The following is a 20,762-nucleotide window of genomic DNA, read 5'->3' on the forward strand; positions in this document are numbered from 1 at the left end:
TGAACGTTTAGTGGGGGGAACGTTTTTCCCCCACCATCAACAAATTTCTCATGGAAAAATAGTGTCGCATCCCTCCAATAGAGTTCCAGACACTTGTAGAATCTATGCCAAAGCGCATTGAAGCTGTTCTGGCTTGTGGTGTTTCCTTTATTTTGGCAGTTACATGTAGCGACACCGTCTGAGGGAAATTGACTGAGGCAGCCAGACTTTTACTTGAGTGTGTGTGTGCGTGTGTGTTGGAGAGTGTGAGAGAGAAATAGAGAGTGAGTAATTAAGGATATACTGATTATGATTATGCGTGCGTACACACAACTGTGCGACTAGGTCTGAGTGTATGAGTGTGTGTAGGCATACACATGCAGTGTATTATGCAGCTGGTGAACTTGTGTCTGATGGCCTTTCAATCATGACTTATTGATAATGGGCCGTGTAATTAGTCTGGCCCCTGCTAGCACACAATACAGCACTTCCTGATGCACACACACTTTCAGTCGCAGCCACTCCAGGCTGTTTATTAACTATGGGCCATTTGACTGCTGTTTATTTGAATACGTGACTGAGCGGGACCAGGGTGCAGAGAAGCAGAAGTAGCTGTGCATGGCAGATTAGAAACTAAATGGGGAATGGTGGTTTCTCAAACGGCTTGTGCCGAGTTAGGATTTGTAGTGAAGAGGCACTGTTAATGAGTTAGTCTCATCATTCTCCAGTCAGTTTGTTATACCCCCGTAAATAGAGGTACATTAGTCCTCTTCAGAATGGAAAGGGCCTTCCACACACAGTAATTACAGCGGTATAAAACTATTTTCCTAGTATTCCCACTGTTGCAACATTCAGTTAATACAAACGAGGTGAACCCAAAGAATGAATCTCCTTACTTGTGTGTGTGCGTGTGTGTGTGTGTGTGTGTGTCAGATGGGGATGAGCTATTTGTGACGAGGTCTTTAGTGCGAGAGTCATTAGTCTATTGTGCTGCTATGATGTCCAATCCTCCTGTCAGGACCACTCAATAACAACCCAACTGTGTACAAAACCCAACTGCCGGTTTAAGTGCTGTATTTATGAAATACAATCACTACAATGAGACATCCTTTCACCCAGGAAAATTCAGTGACTGCTGGAAGGTATCTTTTTACACAGTGTTATAAAACAGAAGCATTTTTGTAAAACACGTGTTAGCTGGATGCTATGCAACAATGTAATGTAATGCAACTTTTTTTTTATTCTAAAAGGATAATAAAATAATGAAAACTTAAGGGCTTTTAAATTCCCTCTAATCAAGAGAGAATGAGATACAGAGAGAGTGTAGTGAGTACAGACACACAGAGAGATGGAGAGGCTGACATAGACAGAGCTGTGTTTTACCGTCGTCCAGTGTGATGTCCTGCAGGCCGATGGATCTGAAGGTGGGCTCTCTCTCCTCCGGCTCCTGCTTGATGTTCACACTCTCCCCCTCTGTAGGGAAGGGGCTCTGCTGGGGGGCAAGGGGGTGCTGCTGCACGGGGTTGCTGCTGCACGAGCCTGGGGACAGGCTGGACATGACAGGGCTGCTGGCCTGGGGACTGTGTGCTGGGGGGCCCAGAGGGCTGCCGGTGGGGGAGGGGGAGGTGGGCGACTGGTAGGGCAGGGAGTGGAGCTGGGGGGAGGATGGCCCGGAATGGGGCGAGGGAACCATGTGGGCTGGAGGGGCACTGGAGGTAGTGGGACAGGAGGCAGACCTCTGGCTGGTGGGGTGGTAGCCCCCCATAGCTCTCTGCAGCTGGGGGGAGGGCTGCATCGGATGGTTGGGGTGGGTGGGTGAGGGCTGGCCCATGGGGTGGTTGGGGCGGGTGGGCGAGGGCACCTGGCTAGGGTTGGGGGGGCAGTGGTAGCCCATGGAGAGCAGGTGAGGGGCAGAGTGGGAGGAATGGGTCATGGGCTGGCTGTGGGGGGCCGTGGAGATGGGGCTGTGGGGGCTGGAGGCCTGCTGGGCGGAGGTGGATGGGGAGGAGTGGTACACCATACCCAGCCCCATGGGGTGGGGGTGGGAGGCCCCGGGGTCAGACTGCTGCTGGTGGTAAGGCATCCTCTCATAGCCCTGAGGAGCCCCAGTGTTCATGTTCATGGAAAGGCTGGGCTGGCCATTGTAGGGCAGGTTGGGATTTAGGTTGCTTAGGTGGCCGGGGTGGGTGTGACTCTGCTGCACAGGATGGTGTTGGTAAGAGGGCCTGTTGGGAGGGGCTGGGCCCGGATGGAACGTCATGTGGCAGTCAGCAGGCGTGTGGAGGCCTCGGCCCTGGAGGTGAGGCAGGTGCTGGAAGGAGGGGGAGCCCATGAGGGGGCAGGCAGGCTGCAGAGTATGGAGGCTGGAGCCGGGGCCCGCAGCCAGGCCCCGGGGAGAGCTGGACAGAAGGCCGTCCGGTGGGTGGCCCTGCTCAGGGGAAGGCAGCTGGGTGTGGGTACTGCGGACCAGGCTGGCAGCATGGGCCAGGGGCATGGACATACCAGGCATGGGGGGCACAGCAGGGGGCCCTTCCATCTCTTCTCTGTTGTGCTCCTGCTTCACCAGGACTGGAGACAGTGAGCGCGAGAGAGAGAGAGAGAGAGAGAGAGAGAGAGAGAGAGAGAGAGAGAGAGAGAGAGAGCAGTAGACAGAGAGAGAGAGAGAGAGAGAGCGGTAGACAGAGAGAGAGAGAGAGAGAGAGAGCGGTAGACAGAGAGAGAGAGAGAGAGAGAGAGAGGTAGACAGAGAGAGAGAGAGAGAGAGAGAGAGAGAGAGAGAGAGAGAGAGAGAGAGAGAGAGAGAGAGAGAGAGAGAGAGACACTCAGTACGGGAAACCAACACATTGCCATTCACATGATACCATCATTAATATATTCAAATCTTTCATTGCAGCCATAAATATTTTGGTGACGTATGTGATGATTATGACAACAGATAATGAATTCCAAAGAAAAACACAAGGCAGTACTCATTTGTTTACCAAATTATGGAACTCCACAAATAGCCAAATCTCAGGATTAACTTCCCAATCAACATCCACCAAGTCAAAGCATTGTGGTTCACCCAAGTTCAGAATGTATGTGTTAACTAGATTAGAAATCTTTACTTAAACAGAGCACCTTTACATCAGCGCATAGCACATCTCTGCTGTGTACCAATCAGTGACCTATTTCCCAATCTGGTGCTTGTGACCGGGCAGGGTTTTGTTTTGACCCAGCTCTGAATCAGAGAGAGGGAGCATATGTTGTTGGGTTTGGGTGCCATCATGTTGACAGCAGTATGAGGAGAAGCAAAATGCCTTCCAGCCATGCTGAAACCAGGAGGAGGACAAACCAGTTCACAGCCCCTAGTACCCCTACTACCTCCCCGGGCCCTCCCTCTGACAGGCATGTTACTGAGAGAATACAGCCAGGAAGACTTGTGTCTGAGGGGGAAGGGACAGAGATACTGTGATAGATTGGGTTAAATGGTGCTTTAAAAAAAAAAAATGTTTTACATGTTTTCGTTTTGAAGGGGAAAGACACTGCGATATTGTAGAGACAGAAGGGTCTTCCTCTGGACTATGCTGACAGCACCTATCCATACTTGGCCAACCCTGATGACTAAGTTTTTCTTGTCTTGACCACCTGACCAGGAACAACTGAGAACCCTACACATTCTAATCGTGACATCCTCTTTAAGGGATCTCAGAAGTTAACTGATGCTCTTTTCTCACAGTTCATCCCTAAACTGCGCCGTGCCAGCCAGGGCCCTACTACCCACGCACACTAGGTAGCACAGTGTGATTGGTGGGCCGGTGATGACACAATTAAGCATGCGGTGTCCGTGGTAACAATAGTGGCGTATACACTGACAGAGCAGGCTTCCTGTGCTGTGCACTAATTGGCTGTCCTGGTAGGGTAGCGTGGAAAACAGGAAGCACTTGAAGAGTGGGCGACGTGCTGCAAACGGAGAGTGGGTGGAGGGGCACATACACATCTAAACGCACGCACACACACTGCTGTGATATCAGAAATTGCTCACTTGTCATTATATTCCGCCAACACAGTTTTCATTTTGACTAACGTTGGTTTGACGTTATTGTTGGAAAACAATAACAATATCAAGTAACTATGCAGGGATTTGACTTAATGAAAAACATTAGGAAACTGTAGAATCCACGTTAAAAAAAAAGCCTTGGAGAGATTTAATTTTAGACAAACAACACCGTTTGAAATTCCCACAATTCCTGTGTGCAGTAAAATGTTCCTGGAGAGCAGAGACTTGCATACTAAAACTTAAATGCAAATACACATCATAAAAAGACAGCAATAGAGTTTCATGGTGCTTTACATGAACAGTTGGCAGGTGCACATGTAACTGTTAGTGGAGGTGCCCCTTCTTTAACCACAGCTATGCAAACTGGGAGGGAAAGTTCAAAGCTCTCCAAAACCGGGTTAGTTAGCTAAGCCCAAAAGCAGGATCCTCAGCAGTGTGTGTATGTTTGTATGCCTGTGCTGCTGCTTTCCATGGCTGTATCTGCTTTCTGTCAGTCCCCTGAGAGGTCAACAGAGGAGTGAAAAGCAGGTTTCAACGTGACTCCACTTGATCCTGTTCCAGTATGTCTTTAGAACACTCCCACTGCCACACATACGACACAATTGCTACATCATATAAATGTGGTTGATGAGATGTTAGCTAAACACCACGTGTTGCCATATCTAATCATCTGCAGTGGAACACAACCGCCAGTGATTCTAAATACTTGCAATTCAAGCACTATGATTGGTGTAGAATGTAGATCCTCCTACCTGACAGGTAAGTGAAGCGTTGTGATTGGCTCCTTTTCCGTTTGCCGTTACACACGTAGAAGTGCACCTGAACAGCAGAGGTCACGGTCTTACTGTGGTAGGGAGGAACCTCGACTACGACGCTCGACTGGGAGAAGGAACCAACACAGTCAACGTTTCCACTTCTCACAGACATTCACATTAGTCAGGATACTTTAGTAATAATTAATGAATAATGCTACATCAATATAACAGCTGTAAAAATATAGCCTAATCATACAGAATAATATACATCATGTTTGTGACAGCTAAGTTACAGAGAGGTGTAGAAAGCTTATGTTCCACTTACTCCTTGACTTTTCTCATGGATGATTTTCGCCTCCACTTCCCACTGGGGTCTTCCATCTAAAAAGACAAAAAGAGAGGGAGAAGACATGACAGATGAGTAAAACACATTGTAGGACTCCATTTTGACAGACGGCAAGATCACAGCATTCCCACTCCAGTCTGGGCCTGGCGAGAGACAATGCATTCAGCTCTTTGTCTGCTTTTCAAATTATGTGTGAATTAATTGAATAAATGGTAGAATGGCACCCAAAGGGATTCAGCATAGAGTCAACCCACCTCCTCCTCCTCCTCCATAAAACAGATGGAGTCAACAGACAAATTTGACACAAAGGACTTCATCAAATCCTCCCCTAATTGAATTGCCAGCTCTTGGACTAATTCCTATATCAATGTGAATCTGGGAGGAAGTGAATTATAGTATCTGCCAAATAGTTTTCAAATAGAAAACCAAGACCATTAAATCTAAAGATCATATAGTAATGCTGAGTTGAATAAGTCAAGTAGCTCAAAGCACCTGACATGCAATACACTCCGGCCAAAGAACCTAATTATGAAGACAATCTATGATCATCGCACTATATTTCAGAACCATCTTTAAGTCTTTTTGTAATATATCTTCTGGGTTACTGTCTATTTTCCTAATGATCATCATGTTAGTGTAAGACTCTCTGCCCCAGCAGACATGGCTCAATATGAACCACAGAAGATCTTCGGAAAGCAGAGGGATTTCAATTGGTTCTGGCTGGGGGAACAGAAACATCTCAATGATGTCATCTTTATGGACACAAATTCTGTGGAGAGTATTTTTACAGCTATTAAAAAGTAATCGAAGTCTAAATATCCTGCAATTTGTCTTGCCTGGTTAACATTATGGAGAGACGAGTGGAATAACTCTCTATTTATTCAAAATCCGTGCCTCCCTCCTCCCTCTGCCGGTCGGTCCACCACGCGCTAGGCTTCGTTGCGCTGCCAGAGTTCTGGCTGGCTTAGGAAAGGAAACATCCTCTTATTTTCCAGTTTTCCTCCTACAGATCTAATGATCTGGCCAGACATCTTAGGCATCCAGCCATTCAGAAAAACAGTTGAGAGAATTATAACGGGCTGCTGCAGTTAAGGAGAAGTCACGATCATCACAACTACTAAATCAGAAATGTACTCCGCTACTACTGCACAACTACTTTTTTTATTTCACCTTTATTTAACCAGGTAAGCTAGTTGAGAACAAGTTCTCATTTACAACTGCGACCTGGCCAAGATAAAGAAAAGCAGTTCGACAACATACAACAACACAGAGTTACACATGGAATAAACAAGAGTACAGTCAATAACACAATAGAAAAAAATAAAGTCTATATACAGTGTGTGCAAATGGCATGAGGAGGTATGGCAATAAATAGGCCATAGTAGCAAAGTAATAACAATTTAGCAGATTAACACTGGAGTGATAGATGAGCAGATGGTGTGTAAGTAGTGATACTGGTGTGCAAAAGAGCAGCAAAGTAAATAAAAACAATATGGGGATGAGGTAGGTAGATTGGGTGGGCTATTTACAGATGGACTATGTACAGCTGCAGCGATCGGTTAGCTGCTCAGATAGCTGAAGTTTAAAGTTAGTGAGGGAAATGTAAGTCTCCAGCTTCAGCGATTTTTGGAATTCTTTCCATTCACTGGCAGCAGAGAACTGGAAGGAAAGGCAGCCAAAGGAGGTGTTGGCTTTGGGGATGACCAGTGAGATATACCTGCTGGAGTGCGTGCTACGGCTGGGTGTTGTTATCGTGACCAGTGAGCTGAGATAAGGCGGAGCTTTACCTAGCATAGACTTCTAGATGACCTGGAGCCAGTGGGTCTGGCGACGAATATGTAGCGAGGGCCAGCCGACTAGAGCATACAGGTCACAGTGGTGGGTGGTATAAGGCGCTTTGGTAACAAAACGGATGGCACTGTGATAGACTGCATCCAATTTGCTGAGTAGAATATTGGAAGCTATTTTGGAGATGACATCGCCGAAGTCGAGGATCGGTAGGATAGTCAGTTTTACTAGGGTAAGTTTGGCGGCGTGAGTGAAGGAGGCTTTGTTGCGAAATAGAAAGCCGATTCTAGATTTGATTTTGGATTGGAGATGTTTGATATGAGTCTGGAAGGAGAGCTTACAGTCTAGCCAGACACCTAGGTATTTGTAGTTGTCCACGTATTCTAGGTCAGATTGATACTGCAGTCACTTACAGTAGTAAGTAGGTACAACTTTTTTTAAATGGCATGATGCCACGCTACCTTGCAATTGCAAATGGGGCTGTTTCATGCTGTTCATAACATCACATATGGATCTGATTACATCTGACTGCACCTGTGTTACTTCTCCACTTAACCAATGGGCTCCCCAAAACAATCTGCCCTAATGCCTGCTGAAAGAATCCCCATCTTTACAATGGGAACTTATAGCTGTACTGTAGTTATAGGCTAAGTCCTGTACATCTACAGTATTCTGCTTTTCTTTCCAAACACTTCCCCTTCTAATAGCCATCTATAGTAGATGGCCCTACTCTGATCTCCTCTTAACTGGTAACTGTTCAGAGAGATAACATACTACTTTAGTTAGGAAGACCCTTGATCTCATCCTAACAGAGGCAGATGACAGTCTTTGCCCCAGTAATCCTGTGGTGCATTTGAGCTCTATAGAAGTGTCTGGAGATTCCACCGTCCCACAGAATGAAACAGAACAGGTTTATGACATAAGCCACTTTAGGCTATTGTATCTCTACTGGGAGGTTCCATCTCTTCTCGTGAAAGAGGGGCTCGAGCTACTCCTCTAGGTATCTGAGTCAGCTTTCTGGTAATGACTGAATAATGACCTTGGGTGCCTTAGCTCTGTCTGATTTCAGCATACTAAATGTATTTCTGCAGCACATGTTGACATTCAATAGGCAGGAGAGAGGAGGGAGAGGGCCCCACGTGTACTGCCACCGTCCTCCGCCCACCACTAAACAAGCACCAACTGGAACCTACCCGATGATGGAGAGAAAACACATCCATCCACCCCTCCCTTTCAGAGAAAAACATGTTCTATATACACTCCTCTCTCAGAGAGTTAAAACACACGTCCATGTGTTATGATATCTACCAAAACAATGAGGGCTAAGCTATTCAGAAAGCTAGAATAACTGTAGCTTTTAGACCTTTTGTATGGAAGAAAGGAAAAACACTGGTGCCTGGTGTGTTAAATGCAATTTCAATTCAACCACAGTTTTCTTTACATCATCCTCCCCTCGCCTTCTGCCCTCATCAAGGCCCTACAGTAGTCATTACAGTAGAGTCAGTCAGTAGAGTCAGTCAGTAGAGTCAGTCAGTAGTCAGTAAGTACAGTAGAGTCAGTAAGCCAGTATAGTCATTACAGTACAGTCAGTCAGTAAGCCAGTAGAGTCAGTACAGTACAGTCAGTCAGTAAGACAGTAGAGTCAGTAGGCCAGTATAGTCAGTACAGCACAGTCAGTCAGTAAGCCAGTTGAGTCAGTAAGCTAGTAAAGTACAGTCAGTCAGTAAGCCAGTTGAGTCAGTAAGCTAGTAAAGTACAGTCAGTCAGTAAGCCAGTAGAGCCAGTAAGCCAGTAGAGTCAGTACAGTACAGTCAGTCAGTAAGCCAGTAGAGTCAGTAGAGTACAGTCAGTCAGTAAGCCAGTTGAGCCAGTAAGCCAGTATAGTCAGTTGGTGGTTGGAGACATCCCTCTAGTGGTGTGGAGGCTGTGCTTTGGCAAAGTGGGTGGGGTTATATCCTGCCTGTTTGGCCCTGTCCGGGGGTATCATCGGATGGGGCCACAGTGTCTTCTGATCCCTCCTGTCTCAGCCTCCAGTATTTATGCTGCAGTAGTTTATGTGTCGGGGGGCTAGGGTCAGTCTGTTACATCTGGAGTATTTCTCTTGTCTTATCCGGTGTCCTGTGTGAATTTAAATATGCTCTCTCTAATTCTCTCTTTCTTTCTTTCTCTCGGAGGACCTGAGCCCTAGGACCATGCCTCAGGACTACCTGGCATGATGACTCCTTGCAGTCCCCAGTCCACCTGGCCGTGCTGCTGCTCCAGTTTCAACTGTTCTGCCTGCGGCTATGGAACCCTGACCTGTTCACCGGACGTGCTTGTTGCACCCTCGACAACTACTATGATTATTATTATTTGACCATGCTGGTCATTTATGAACATTTTAACATCTTGACCATGTTCTGTTATAATATCCACCCGGCACAGCCAGAAGAGGACTGGCCACCCCTCATAGCCTGGTTCCTCTCTAGGTTTCTTCCTAGGTTTTTGGCCTTTCTAGGGAGTTTTTCCTAGGGAGTTTTTCCTAGCCACCGTGCTTCTTTCACATGCATTGCTTGCTGTTTGGGGTTTTAGGCTGGGTTTCTGTACAGCACTTTGAGATATCAGCTGATGTACGAAGGGCTATATAAATAAATTGGATTTGAGTACAGTACAGTCAGTCAGTAGTCAGTATGCCAGTATAGTCAGTACAGTAGTCAGTAAGCCAGTAGTCAGTACAGTAGAGTCAGTCAGTAAGCCAGTATAGTCAGTACAGTACAGTCAGTCAGTAAGACAGTAGAGTCAGTAGGCCAGTATAGTCAGTACAGTACAGTCAGTCAGTAAGACAGTAGAGTCAGTACAGTCAGTCAGTAAGCCAGTATAGTCAGTACAGTACAGTCAGTCAGTAAGACAGTAGAGTCAGTAGGCCAGTATAGTCAGTACAGTACAGTCAGTCAGTAAGACAGTAGAGTCAGTTGGCCAGTATAGTCAGTACAGCAGTCAGTCAGTAGTCAGTATGCCAGTATAGTCAGTACAGTACAGTCAGTCAGTAAGCCAGTTGAGTCAGTAAGCCAGTAAAGTACAGTCAGTCAGTAAGCCAGTAGAGCCAGTAAGCCAGTATAGTCAGTACAGTACAGTCAGTCAGTAAGCCAGTAGAGTCAGTAGAGTAGTCAGTCAGTAAGCCAGTATAGTCAGTACAGTACAGTCAGTAAGCCAGTAGTCAGTAGGCCAAAATAGTCCATCAGTAGAGTCAGTCAGTATAGTCAGTCATTCCATCTAGGGGTCCTTTTCTTCTGTTTGATGAGGTTCACTCTGGTCAAATAATATTTTTTTCCCTCAGAATAATAATAATGCATTTTTCATATTCCCCTTCCTCTGAGCCAAACTGCTCCCCTCCCTCCCCCTCCCTCCCTCCCCTCCCTCCCTCCCCTCCCCCAGAGCAGGTAATAAAGTGATAGAAGTCAGCGTGAAGCCAATGGATGTGATCCTGTTTCATCTGGACAGAGGGAAAGGACCTTTCTGCTTTTCCTAGCATTAGGAGGTGATGAGCGAACGAGCCAAAGACCAGACCTCACACTGACAGACCTGCTGTAGAGAGATGGACCAGAGTTCGCCTGCCTGCATCATTATGGCTCCCCTTCTTCAACTACCCCTCTCCCTCCTCCCCTATCTGCAGTGCAGTCCAGTCCATTGACATAACTAACTGAAGCCCACAAAGAACTGGTAAACTGGATGGACACACACAACCAACTCACTAAAATACCTCCATTACTGCTTGTAATAAAAACATAGTATGGTCATTTAGCAAACGTTTCTATTGAAAGTGACTTTTATCATCTTTAAAAACGGGAATTGAACAAGTCAAGAAGAGAGTCCAGTAGAGAGTCCAGTAGAGATTCCATAAACCATAGAGAGTCCAGTAGAGATTCCATAAACCATAGAGAGTCCAGTAGAGCTTCCATAAACCATAGAGAGTCCAGTAGAGCTTCCATAAACCATAGAGAGTCCAGTAGAGATTCCATAAACCGTAGAGAGTCCAGTAAAGATTCCATAAACCGTAGAGAGTCCAGTAGAGATTCCATAAACCATAGAGTCCAGTAGAGATTCCATAAACCATAGAGAGTCCAGTAGAGAGTGCCATAAACCATAGAGTCCAGTAGAGATTCCATAAACCGTAGAGTCCAGTAGAGATTCCATAAACCGTAGTAGAGAGTCCAGTAGAGATTCCATAAACCGTAGAGAGTCCAGTAGAGATTCCATAAACCGTAGAGAGTCCAGTAGAGATTCCATAAACCGTAGAGAGAGTCCAGTAGAGATTCCATAAACCATAGAGAGTCCAGTAGAGATTCCATAAACCATAGAGAGTCCAGTAGAGATTCCATAAACCATAGAGAGTCCAGTAGAGATTCCATAAACCATAGAGAGTCCAGTAGAGATTCCATAAACCGTAGAGAGTCCAGTAGAGATTCCATAAACCATAGAGAGTCCAGTAGAGATTCCATAAACCATAGAGAGTCCAGTAGAGATTCCATAAACCATAATGTAGTACTTGTTATCAACTGGTGCCTGGAGCTAGGGATCCCTGTTACCCAACCCTCCTCTCCTCTGTGCATTTAGGAGCGGCGCGCCGCCACTGCATTTATTTGTATGTATACCCCAGGAAGACCCCATCCTACCCCCCGTAGGAAGACCCCATCCTACCCCCCGCAGGAAGACCCCATCCTACCCCCCGCAGGAAGACCCCACCCTACCCCCCCAGGAAGACCCCACCCTACCCCCCGCAGGAAGACACCATCCTACCCCCCACATGAAGACCCCACCCTACCCCCCCAGGAAGACCCCATCCTAACCCCGCAGTAAGACCCTATCCTACCCCCCACATGAAGATCCCACCCTACACCCCCAGGAAGACCCCCATCCTACCCCCCGCATGAAGTCCTCACCCTAACCCCCACATGAAGTCCTCACCCTACCCCCCGCATGAAGTCCCCACCCTACCCCCCGCATGAAGTTCCCATCCACCAACCCCCGCATGAAGTCCCCACCCTACCCCCCACAGGAAACAGTGACTATACATTAACTAACTAACCACAATAAACGTGATTCCACTGTTGTACTCTGTTTATGGAAGGAGGAGGTGGAAAACTCTGTCATTACTACTCTCTTACTCTCCTCTCTTTATTCCATCCCTCCATCCGCTCCCTCCAATCAGGCATGTTCTGCAATAAGCGTCTGGATTAGCCTTGATGAGGGACAATTTACACAAACCAGATCATCATTATCGCTCTCTTTCCCCCATGATGACACACATCATGTTTGCAGGGCCCAAGTTTCCTCCACTCCACTCTTAGGGTAAACTCTCCACTCCTAGGTTAAAAGGTTTCCACTCAATTTCTCAAAATAATGTATCTTAGTCAATAAGTAACAGCACCCTTGACTCTCCTCCGTGTTTGAACTTGATTCAGTTTGGCCTCTTTCACAAAGCTATGGTGGGCAGGCAGGGACTGGTTCACAGAATGCTGTCACCCTTTCACAGTTTCCATCCTGGAACCCGCCCATACTTGTGTTTTATTATTGAAAGAGTTAGAGGAGGGAGAGTCTAAATAGTGGGTTGTAGTAAGCTAAGTTCAACCCAAGCGATTAATGAAGAGGTACAGTATGAGCAGAAGGACTGACCACACTCAGAGACTCTCTCTTCTTAAGTTAATACACTAAACAGGTCAGGGCAGGGCTAAATATTAACACTGATAAGGACTAGAGAGAGACTGAGGAGCCAGGTGGAAGCAGTAGATTGTATTGTGTGAGTGTGTGATAACCTGTGTATCAGTCAGTAGCAGTAGCCAGATATGCTACCCATCTTTCTCTTGGGATGGACAGAAACGATCAGAAAAAGAGATTGAGATCCATTTTTAGTGTCTCTTGCTCTTGAGCTATGTGTGTATTATAACTCAGAACTCAGTAGTGACATTCCATGGATGACAGAATAGAGATGTGCTTTAAATAGTAGAGCAGTGCTAGTGGGCGGGATAGCAGCATGGTGTGGAACGCAGCCCAGGGCTGTAGGAGGCATAGGACTGTTCTTTTTCCAGGTGTTTCTATCTAGTTGGGTCTGACTCTTCCTCCGCAGTCAGTAAATCAGCTATTGGAACCTGTTTGAACTCTGTGTTGCAAGAGGAGATTGGTGATGGTGACGTTCTATCTAGAGTATGTTGAGAAGGGTCCTTACACTCCTGCTGTTTTCTACACAACAATAGTTACGTTGTTGCAACAGTGCCTCTTCAACCTCAGGAGGCTGAAGAAATTTGGTTTGTCACCAAAAACACTCAAACTTTTACAGATGCACAGTCGAGAGCATCCTGTCGGGCTGTATCACCGCCTGGTACAGCAACTGCTCCGCCCACAACCGTAAGGCTCTCCAGAGGGTAGTGAGGTCTGCACAACGCATCACCGGGGTCAAGCTACCTGCCCTCCAGGACACCTACACCACCCGATGTCACAGGAAGGCCAAAAAGATCATCAAGGACAACAACCACCCGAGCCACTGCCTGTTCACCCCGCTATCATCCAGAAGGCGAGGTCAGTACAGGTGCATCAAAGCTGGGACCGAGAGACTGAAAAACAGCTTCTATCTTAAGGCCATCAGACTGTTAAACAGCCATCACTAACATTGAGTGGCTGCTGCCAACATACTGACTCAAATCTCTAGCCACTTTAATAATTAAAAATTGGATGTAATAAATGTATCACTTGTCACTTTAAACAATGCCACTTATATAACGTTTACATACCCTACATTACTCATCTCATATGTATATACTGTACTCTATACCATCTACTGCATCTTGCCTATGCCGTTCGGCCATCGCTCATCCATATATTTATATGTACATATTCTTATTCATTCCTTTACACTTGTGTATATAAGGTAGTTGTTGTGAAATTGTTAGATTACTTGTTAGATATTACTGCATGGTCGGAACTAGAAGCACAAGCATTTCGCTACACTCGCATTAGCATCTGCTAACCATGTGTATGTGACCAATACATTTTGAATAGATTTTTTATTTGATTTTAGTTAAGCTGGAGGTACAGTACCTAAAGCAACCCAGATCTTGGGTCAACTCACTGGATCCAAACTACAGAGAATTTGCTACTGTGGATATTCTAAGCTGTTTAATTTGGATGAACCAAATAGTATTATATACACTTGGAGTCGGAAGTTTACATAAACCTTAGCCAAATACATTTAAACTCAGTTTCACAATTCCTGACATTTAATCCTAGTAAAAATTCCCTATCTTAGGTCAGTTAGGATCACCACTTTATTTTAAGAATTTGAAATGTCAGAATAATAGTAGAGAGAATGATTTATTTCAGCTTTTATTTCTTTCATCACATTCCCAGTGGGTCAGACGTTTACATACACTCAATTAGTATTTGGTAGCATTGTCTTTAAATTGTTTAACTTGGGTCAAACATTTTGAGTAGCCTTCCACAAGCTTCCCACAATAAGTTGGGTGAATTTTGGCCCATTCCTCCTGACAGAGCTGGTGTAACTGAGTCAGGCTTGTAGGCGTCCTTGCTCGCATACGCTTTTTCATTTCTGCCCACATATTTTCTATGGGATTGTGATGGCCACTCCAATACCTTGACTTTGTTGTCCTTAAGCCATTTTCCCACAACTTTGGAAGTATACTTGGGGTCATTGTCCATTTGGAAGACCCATTTGCGACCAAGCTTTAACTTCCTGACTGATGTCTTGAGACGTTTCTTTAATATATCCACATAATTTTCCTTCCTCATGGAGCCATCTATTTTGTGAAGTGCACCAGTCCCTCCTGCAGCAAAGCACCCCCACAACATGATGCTGCCACCCCCATGCTTCAATGGTTGGGATGGTGTTCTTCGGCTTGCAAGCCTCTCCCTTTTTCCTCCAAACATAACGATGGTCATTATGGCCAAACAGTTCTATTTTTGATTCATCAGACCAGAGGACATTTCTCCAAAAAGTACGATCTTTGTCCCCATGTGCAGTTGCAAACCGTAGTCTGGCTTTTTTTATGGCGGTTTTGGAGCAGTGGCTTCTTCCTTGCTGAGCGGCCTTTCAGGTTATGTTGATATAGGACTCGTTTTACTGTGGATATAGATACTTTTGTACCCGTTTCCTTCACAAGGTCCTTTGCTGTTGTTCTGGGATTGATTTGCACTTTTCACACCGAAGTACATTCATCTCTAGGAGACAGAACACGTCTCCTTCCTGAGCGGTATGGTGGTCCCATGGTGTTTATACTTGCGTACTATTGTTTGTACAGATGAACGTGGTACCTTCAGGCATTTGGAAATTGCTCCCAAGGATGAATCAGACTTGTGGAGGTCTACAATGTTTTTTCTGAGGTCTTGGCTGATTTATTTTGATTTGCCCATGATGTCAAGCAAAGAGGCACTGAGTTTGAAGGTAGGCCTTGAAATACATACACAGGTACACCTCCAATTGTCTCAAATGATGTCAATTAGCCCATCAGAAGCTTCTAAGGCCATGACATCATTTTCTGGAATTTAGCAAGCTGTTTAAAGGCACAGTCAACTTAGTGTATGTACAGTTCTGACCCACTGGAATTGTGAATCAGTGAATTATAAGTGAAATAATCTGTCTGTAAACAATTGTTGGAAAAATTACTTGTGTCATGCACAAAGTAGATGTCCTAACCGACTTCCGATTTGTGGAGTGGTTGAAAAACGAGTTTTAATGACTCCAACCTAGGTGTATGTAAACTTCCGACTTCAGCTGTATCTGATATAAGACCATTGTAGCAAGAGGACAATCTAAAAATAATCTCTCCTGATCCGTTGGACTGTTCGACCATGTGAATTAAGAGTCCGCTGGTGGGTCAACAATATTTTATTTTACTTTTATTTTAAAAGGGAGACACCATAGAGACCAACATCCCTTTTACAAGGGAGCCCTGCATACTGTATACACAATTTACAAAATAAAGTCAAATACAATATAATACAAATAATCAAGAAAAACAATCACATTACTCAGCAAGGATGTCCCTAAGGATTTCCCCCCTGTGTGTGAGACGCTGTGTGTACAAGTCTCTTACCAGGGCCCTTCTCCAGGAACATGACCTTTGATTCGGGGAAAAAGTTGGATCCTGTGATGACCATCTCCTCTCCCCCGCTGACCAGACAGCCGGTCAGACTGGCCTTCTCTACCTGGGGAAGCTCCTGGGCCGAACGCTGGGCTGGGAGGATAGAGGAGAGGAGAGGGGTTTACATAGGCAGCAATGTACATATGAGAAAGATAGAAAGAGACAGAGAAAAAGAGATGAGTGGGGGGGGTAAAGAGAGAGAAAAAGGCTGAGTGTGTGTGTGTGTGTGTGTGTGTGTGTGTGTGTGTGTATCTGGACACTCACAACACTCCACGGGGATGGATGCAGCCTGTAGAGAGAGAACCTTCCCATTGGGCTGGGGAATGTGAACACGAAACACCACTCGCACACGCGTGTTCTTCCGCCCGATATCAGTCTCCCCCTTCCGCAGCTCAATGTCTGAGTTCCGCAGCTTCAGGATGCCAGCACAGTCAATACTGCAAGAGAGATAGGGAGGGGAGCTAAGCAACACCCCCCGATTGGGTATCAATTAAGCAATTCATTAGGCTGAATGAAAGGCTGAATGAATTCCATAATAAACCTTTGCCATCATATTGTGAAAAAATATTACAAATTAAAATTACAAAGTGTAAATGCAGTAAATATGATTTATTAATGCTACAGCTATGAGGGGAAACACCAAATCTAAGACAAAACATCTTGGAAAACCAGAGCCTTCGAAATAAAAGACTAAATATATACTGTGGTTAATGTAGATCCATAAATAAGGGAATAAAGTGTATTGTAAGCATATTCTGCTTGGTGGGAAATTCTCATATTTTCCTACTGAACTTAACCCTCCTGTTGGTTTGAATTAAGACAAATAAAATTCCTCCTGTGTGTATGTATGCATGTGTGTCTGTCTGTGGATATTACGATCCTGTTTGATCATAAACGGTTATTTTTACACTTTCAAGGTCTTCCTCTGTGCTAGGAGGTAGCGCTCATAATTCAACTGAGTAATGTAATCCTTGAGCGACCATGACACCCACCTGGCAGACATATTGTTTTCGGGAAGCAGAGGAATCTCGAGAACTTTGGTGCTGGAGATGATGATCTCCTGGCTGGCGGTGGCCACCGTTTTCCCAGTGATCCGATGCACCTGGTAGAAGGCGTGAGGTCTGAGGTAGCGGTCGTCTGCCGTGCCGATGAACATCTGTAGGTTGACAGGCTTCTCGTTGTAGCCCATCAGCTGAGACAAGGCAGAGATACGGAGGAAAGGGGGGAGAAAGAAAAACATTAGTATTTAGATAGAGTCCATATGAGCATCGCACTTCCAGGACAATCTGCACATTTCCTTTACTTCCCAATGCCCATTTCTCTCTTTTCTGGAGGGAGTCTAGCCTAAATGTCAGCTTCAAACGTTCAAGTGAAAACCCCCAGTCAGTCAGGAATTTCTGGCAGGATCTCTGGAGATTCATCTGGATCTCTCTACTTGGCCTCCAACCAGGTCAACACACACACACACACGCACACACACACACACGCACACACACACACACACACACGCACATACACAAACACGTTCTCCTCCTCGAACTAAAGACCCTCATCATTTCCCCCTTTGTCTACTCTCTGTTTTAACAGGGATCCCAACCAGCATGTGCACAATTACCTCCAAAATCCCTTCTGCAGAGGAACCACCATCTCAGACCTTAGCCCAGTATTTTCCGAGACAAACCCCCAACAGGTCGGAGCTACCCAAAAAGACCAAGCAAAAAACGAGGAGACACGTTTTCAAAACACGAGAGAGAAAGGAGAAAGACCATGGAAATGGAAATGGAGTGAAAAAAAAAATCTATCTTGAAAGACATTCTTTGGTGCACCACAGTACCGGAAACAAAATGGCTACAACTTTACTGAATGGAGTGCAAACTTGGAAAAACAAGTCACCACGGATATGATCTTCAACTCATTCTGTGTGGTCTATCGTGCACCTTTTAAAGAACATTTTATTGGTGAAGCTGCGGTTTTGGGTTCTAGACTAAACCTGTCAGTGAAATTGCCAACCAACGCCCATGACCCTGATCCAGCTGTGGTGCCAGTGCCAGCTTGGCCTGAGCCCTGGGCAGCCTATGCAGCTGCTCTCTCCTTCTTGGCTCTTTCAGGAGCCAAAATGGCCACCAGCCTGCCATGCAGGTGAGAGCCCCTCCCCTCCATTCTCTCCTCAGAGGGACAGAGAAAACACCGACAACACAATCCCACTACTGTTAGGAATGTTGTGCTTGGCAGGGGCCGTGACGGCAGGATGGCACCCCCTCCACCACCACTTCCACCCACCACCTGCCCCGTACCCACCTCCCCGGCCCAGCCAAGCCACATCCAACCCCTGGCTCCACCGCAGCTGGAGGGTTACCCCTGCTCCCCACCCTGCGTCTCACACACACACACCGGTGTTACTGTTTGGGGAAAGAGAGAAAAAGGTTAGGTGTGGAAGGAGTAAAAAAGAGAAAAGAAAGGAGGGGGGTTTGAGGGTGGGAGAAGTCATTATGCAGTTGGTCCACAGAGCAACAGCAGCCAAAACAGTGAAATGATGGTCTGGATGGAAACAAGTGTACCTGAGAAAAACACCAACCACCAAAAATCACATGCCGCTAGGTTTTAAAATATTTACTTTCTCTGAAAGCAATTATTGGACATCCTTTTCCTTTCCAGCTCCAACTGAAAGCTTGACTGTGGTGGTGTGTGCTCACTTAGGGGGGAGAGATCCTATCAGCCACTCCATTGGTTTTTATTGAATTTTCAGACTATTTTCTCTCTGACTAAAACACATAGATGGGACCTAGCGGGGTCAGAATAGAGGTATGGAGGCCTGTTGGGGTCAGACAGAGTCAGTGGAAACGATGTGTTATGTTTAGTGGTCTTTGAGAGAAGACGAGTCCCCTGGGTATCATACAGAGTGGTAAAGACCTCTACTACTATAACACTGAAGACAGGAGCAGGCTTCTAATCAGCATAAAGCCTCAGTGTTCTGAATAGGGGTAGGGAGGTGAGGTAGCCGGGACACACAGTCTGCAAGACGATGCTGGTCAGGGGCTTTGTTTACGCAGTGAACCCTAACCCACCCCTCTCCCTGACCTCTGTGTATGTGTATGTGTATGTGTATGTGTGTGTATGTGTATGTGTATGTGTGTGTGTGTGTGTGTGTGTGTGTGTGTGTGTGTGTGTGTGTGTGTGTGTGTGTGTGTGTGTGTGTGTGTGTGTGTGTGTGTGTGTGTATGTGTGTGTGTGTGTGTGTGTATGTGTGTGTGTGTGTGTGTGTGTGTGTGTGTGTGTGTGTGCGTGTGTGTGTGTGTGTGTGTGTGAGAGAGAGAAAGGGGGCAGGGTTTATGATGACCTGGCTCCTCATAGGCCTAGTTACAGGTTACAAGGCCCGGCTGGTCTGGTCTGGCTGGTTAATTCTTCTTCAGGGTAGCTGACATTTTTTTTTAAAAGCAGGCCCAGCAGCTGCCCACTGCAGCCCTGCCAGGCTCAACTCAACCAGGTTAGGTCACTCTCCTCTCTGCTTTGCAGCTCCACCTATTTATACAGGCAGGCACATCTAGGAAAGCACCAGCAACACATGGAGACCTTTAGAGTATGGATGATTAGACCTGTTCTGTTCCACTTGGACTTCATTCTTGATTCTTAACCTTTCAACACATGGCAGACACATTACAGCTGAGCAGTAGGCCTACTTCCAGTTCAGGTTGATGTGGTACTGGACAATTTGTCTCACTTAGAATTTCCAGTTCCACAACACATTGTTCATGCTGAAATACTGGGTGCTTACTAATCAAATGCAGCCACTGCTTTAATGAACAAAAACCAAAGCATTTTGATATTGCATGCATTAGAACAATGGTACCTGGTGGTTAAGTCAAGAGCACCTGGCAGAGGGGCAGACACAGGCTTAGGATAGAACTTAAAGGGACAGGGAAAGCCCCCTAAAGTCATTCCTAGCTGGACGTCTTGGAAGTGTGTGTGCCCTCTAAGCCTGCTCCTGTTGAACCTACGGTCTACAGGCTGATATCTAGGAGACAATCTGACTCCTCCCTGACCCTGCACTGACTACGCTAAGAAGCTTTTGGACGGCTGGGGCGAAGCATGCGAGGTCACATCCTTGTCTCACGCTGTGACACACACACACACACACACACACACACACACACACACACACACTTCGGGCGATCAGCCTAAGAGGTGGTGCCATTTCGCCCGTCGAAACAAGGCCAGAGTCAGGGATAGGGCCTGTGGCATCCACAACACATGGGCACCCAGCTGAGTGGACAGGGGTGAACAGTCCAGCCTAGTAATGGATTAGTCCTTCAGAGCTTTTAAAGAGGAAGAGAGGTGCACTATAATGGTCTCTTAGATCTGCAAATAGGAGAAGTAGCATTGATTTAACCCTACCTGAATACAGAAACACAGCTGTTATAGTGGTATTAATGTTGTCCCTACAGGACTACTCTTTATAGTGGGAGTCACTAATATTGTCCCTACAGGTCTTTGTAGGGTACCAGGTGAGACTAGCAGAAAGGTAAAGTCTCATAAGAAATAGAGTGCAACGAATCTCTGAGACAATGGATGTGCAGACTGACTGCAACTCCAAATGTCAAAAAAGCTTGTCTTCATTTTGGCAATTGAATATATTTAGATGTGCTGAAAGTTGTTTATACGATCAACATTACTTCCTGTATAATATCCCCCTATTATGGGGTCATCCTCAATCCCTAGAGAACCCC

At 45.9% G+C, this 20,762-nt stretch overlaps 1 protein-coding gene across 3 annotated transcripts in view; it reads right to left on the reverse strand.

The window, feature by feature from the left end:
• Positions 1–20,762, reverse strand: part of LOC106562446 (nuclear factor of activated T-cells, cytoplasmic 3) — a 90,158-nt gene that overhangs the window by 17,145 nt on the left and 52,251 nt on the right. For 2 of the 3 annotated variants that reach the window (XM_045689317.2, XM_045689319.2), the window contains exons 4-9: positions 17,031–17,230; positions 16,303–16,499; positions 15,991–16,131; positions 5,099–5,154; positions 4,771–4,897; positions 1,363–2,547 (exon numbers count right to left, since the gene is read on the reverse strand). In XM_045689317.2, coding sequence (XP_045545273.1) covers positions 1,363–2,547; positions 4,771–4,897; positions 5,099–5,154; positions 15,991–16,131; positions 16,303–16,499; positions 17,031–17,230 — 1,906 coding nt within the window. The remainder of the gene's footprint in view (positions 1–1,362; positions 2,548–4,770; positions 4,898–5,098; positions 5,155–15,990; positions 16,132–16,302; positions 16,500–17,030; positions 17,231–20,762) is intronic. The other variant, XM_045689318.2, reaches the window with a different exon arrangement.

This window comes from Salmo salar, chromosome 11 (genome assembly GCF_965601325.2).
Source record: "Salmo salar chromosome 11, fSalSal1, whole genome shotgun sequence".
Lineage (NCBI taxonomy): Eukaryota > Metazoa > Chordata > Actinopteri > Salmoniformes > Salmonidae > Salmo > Salmo salar.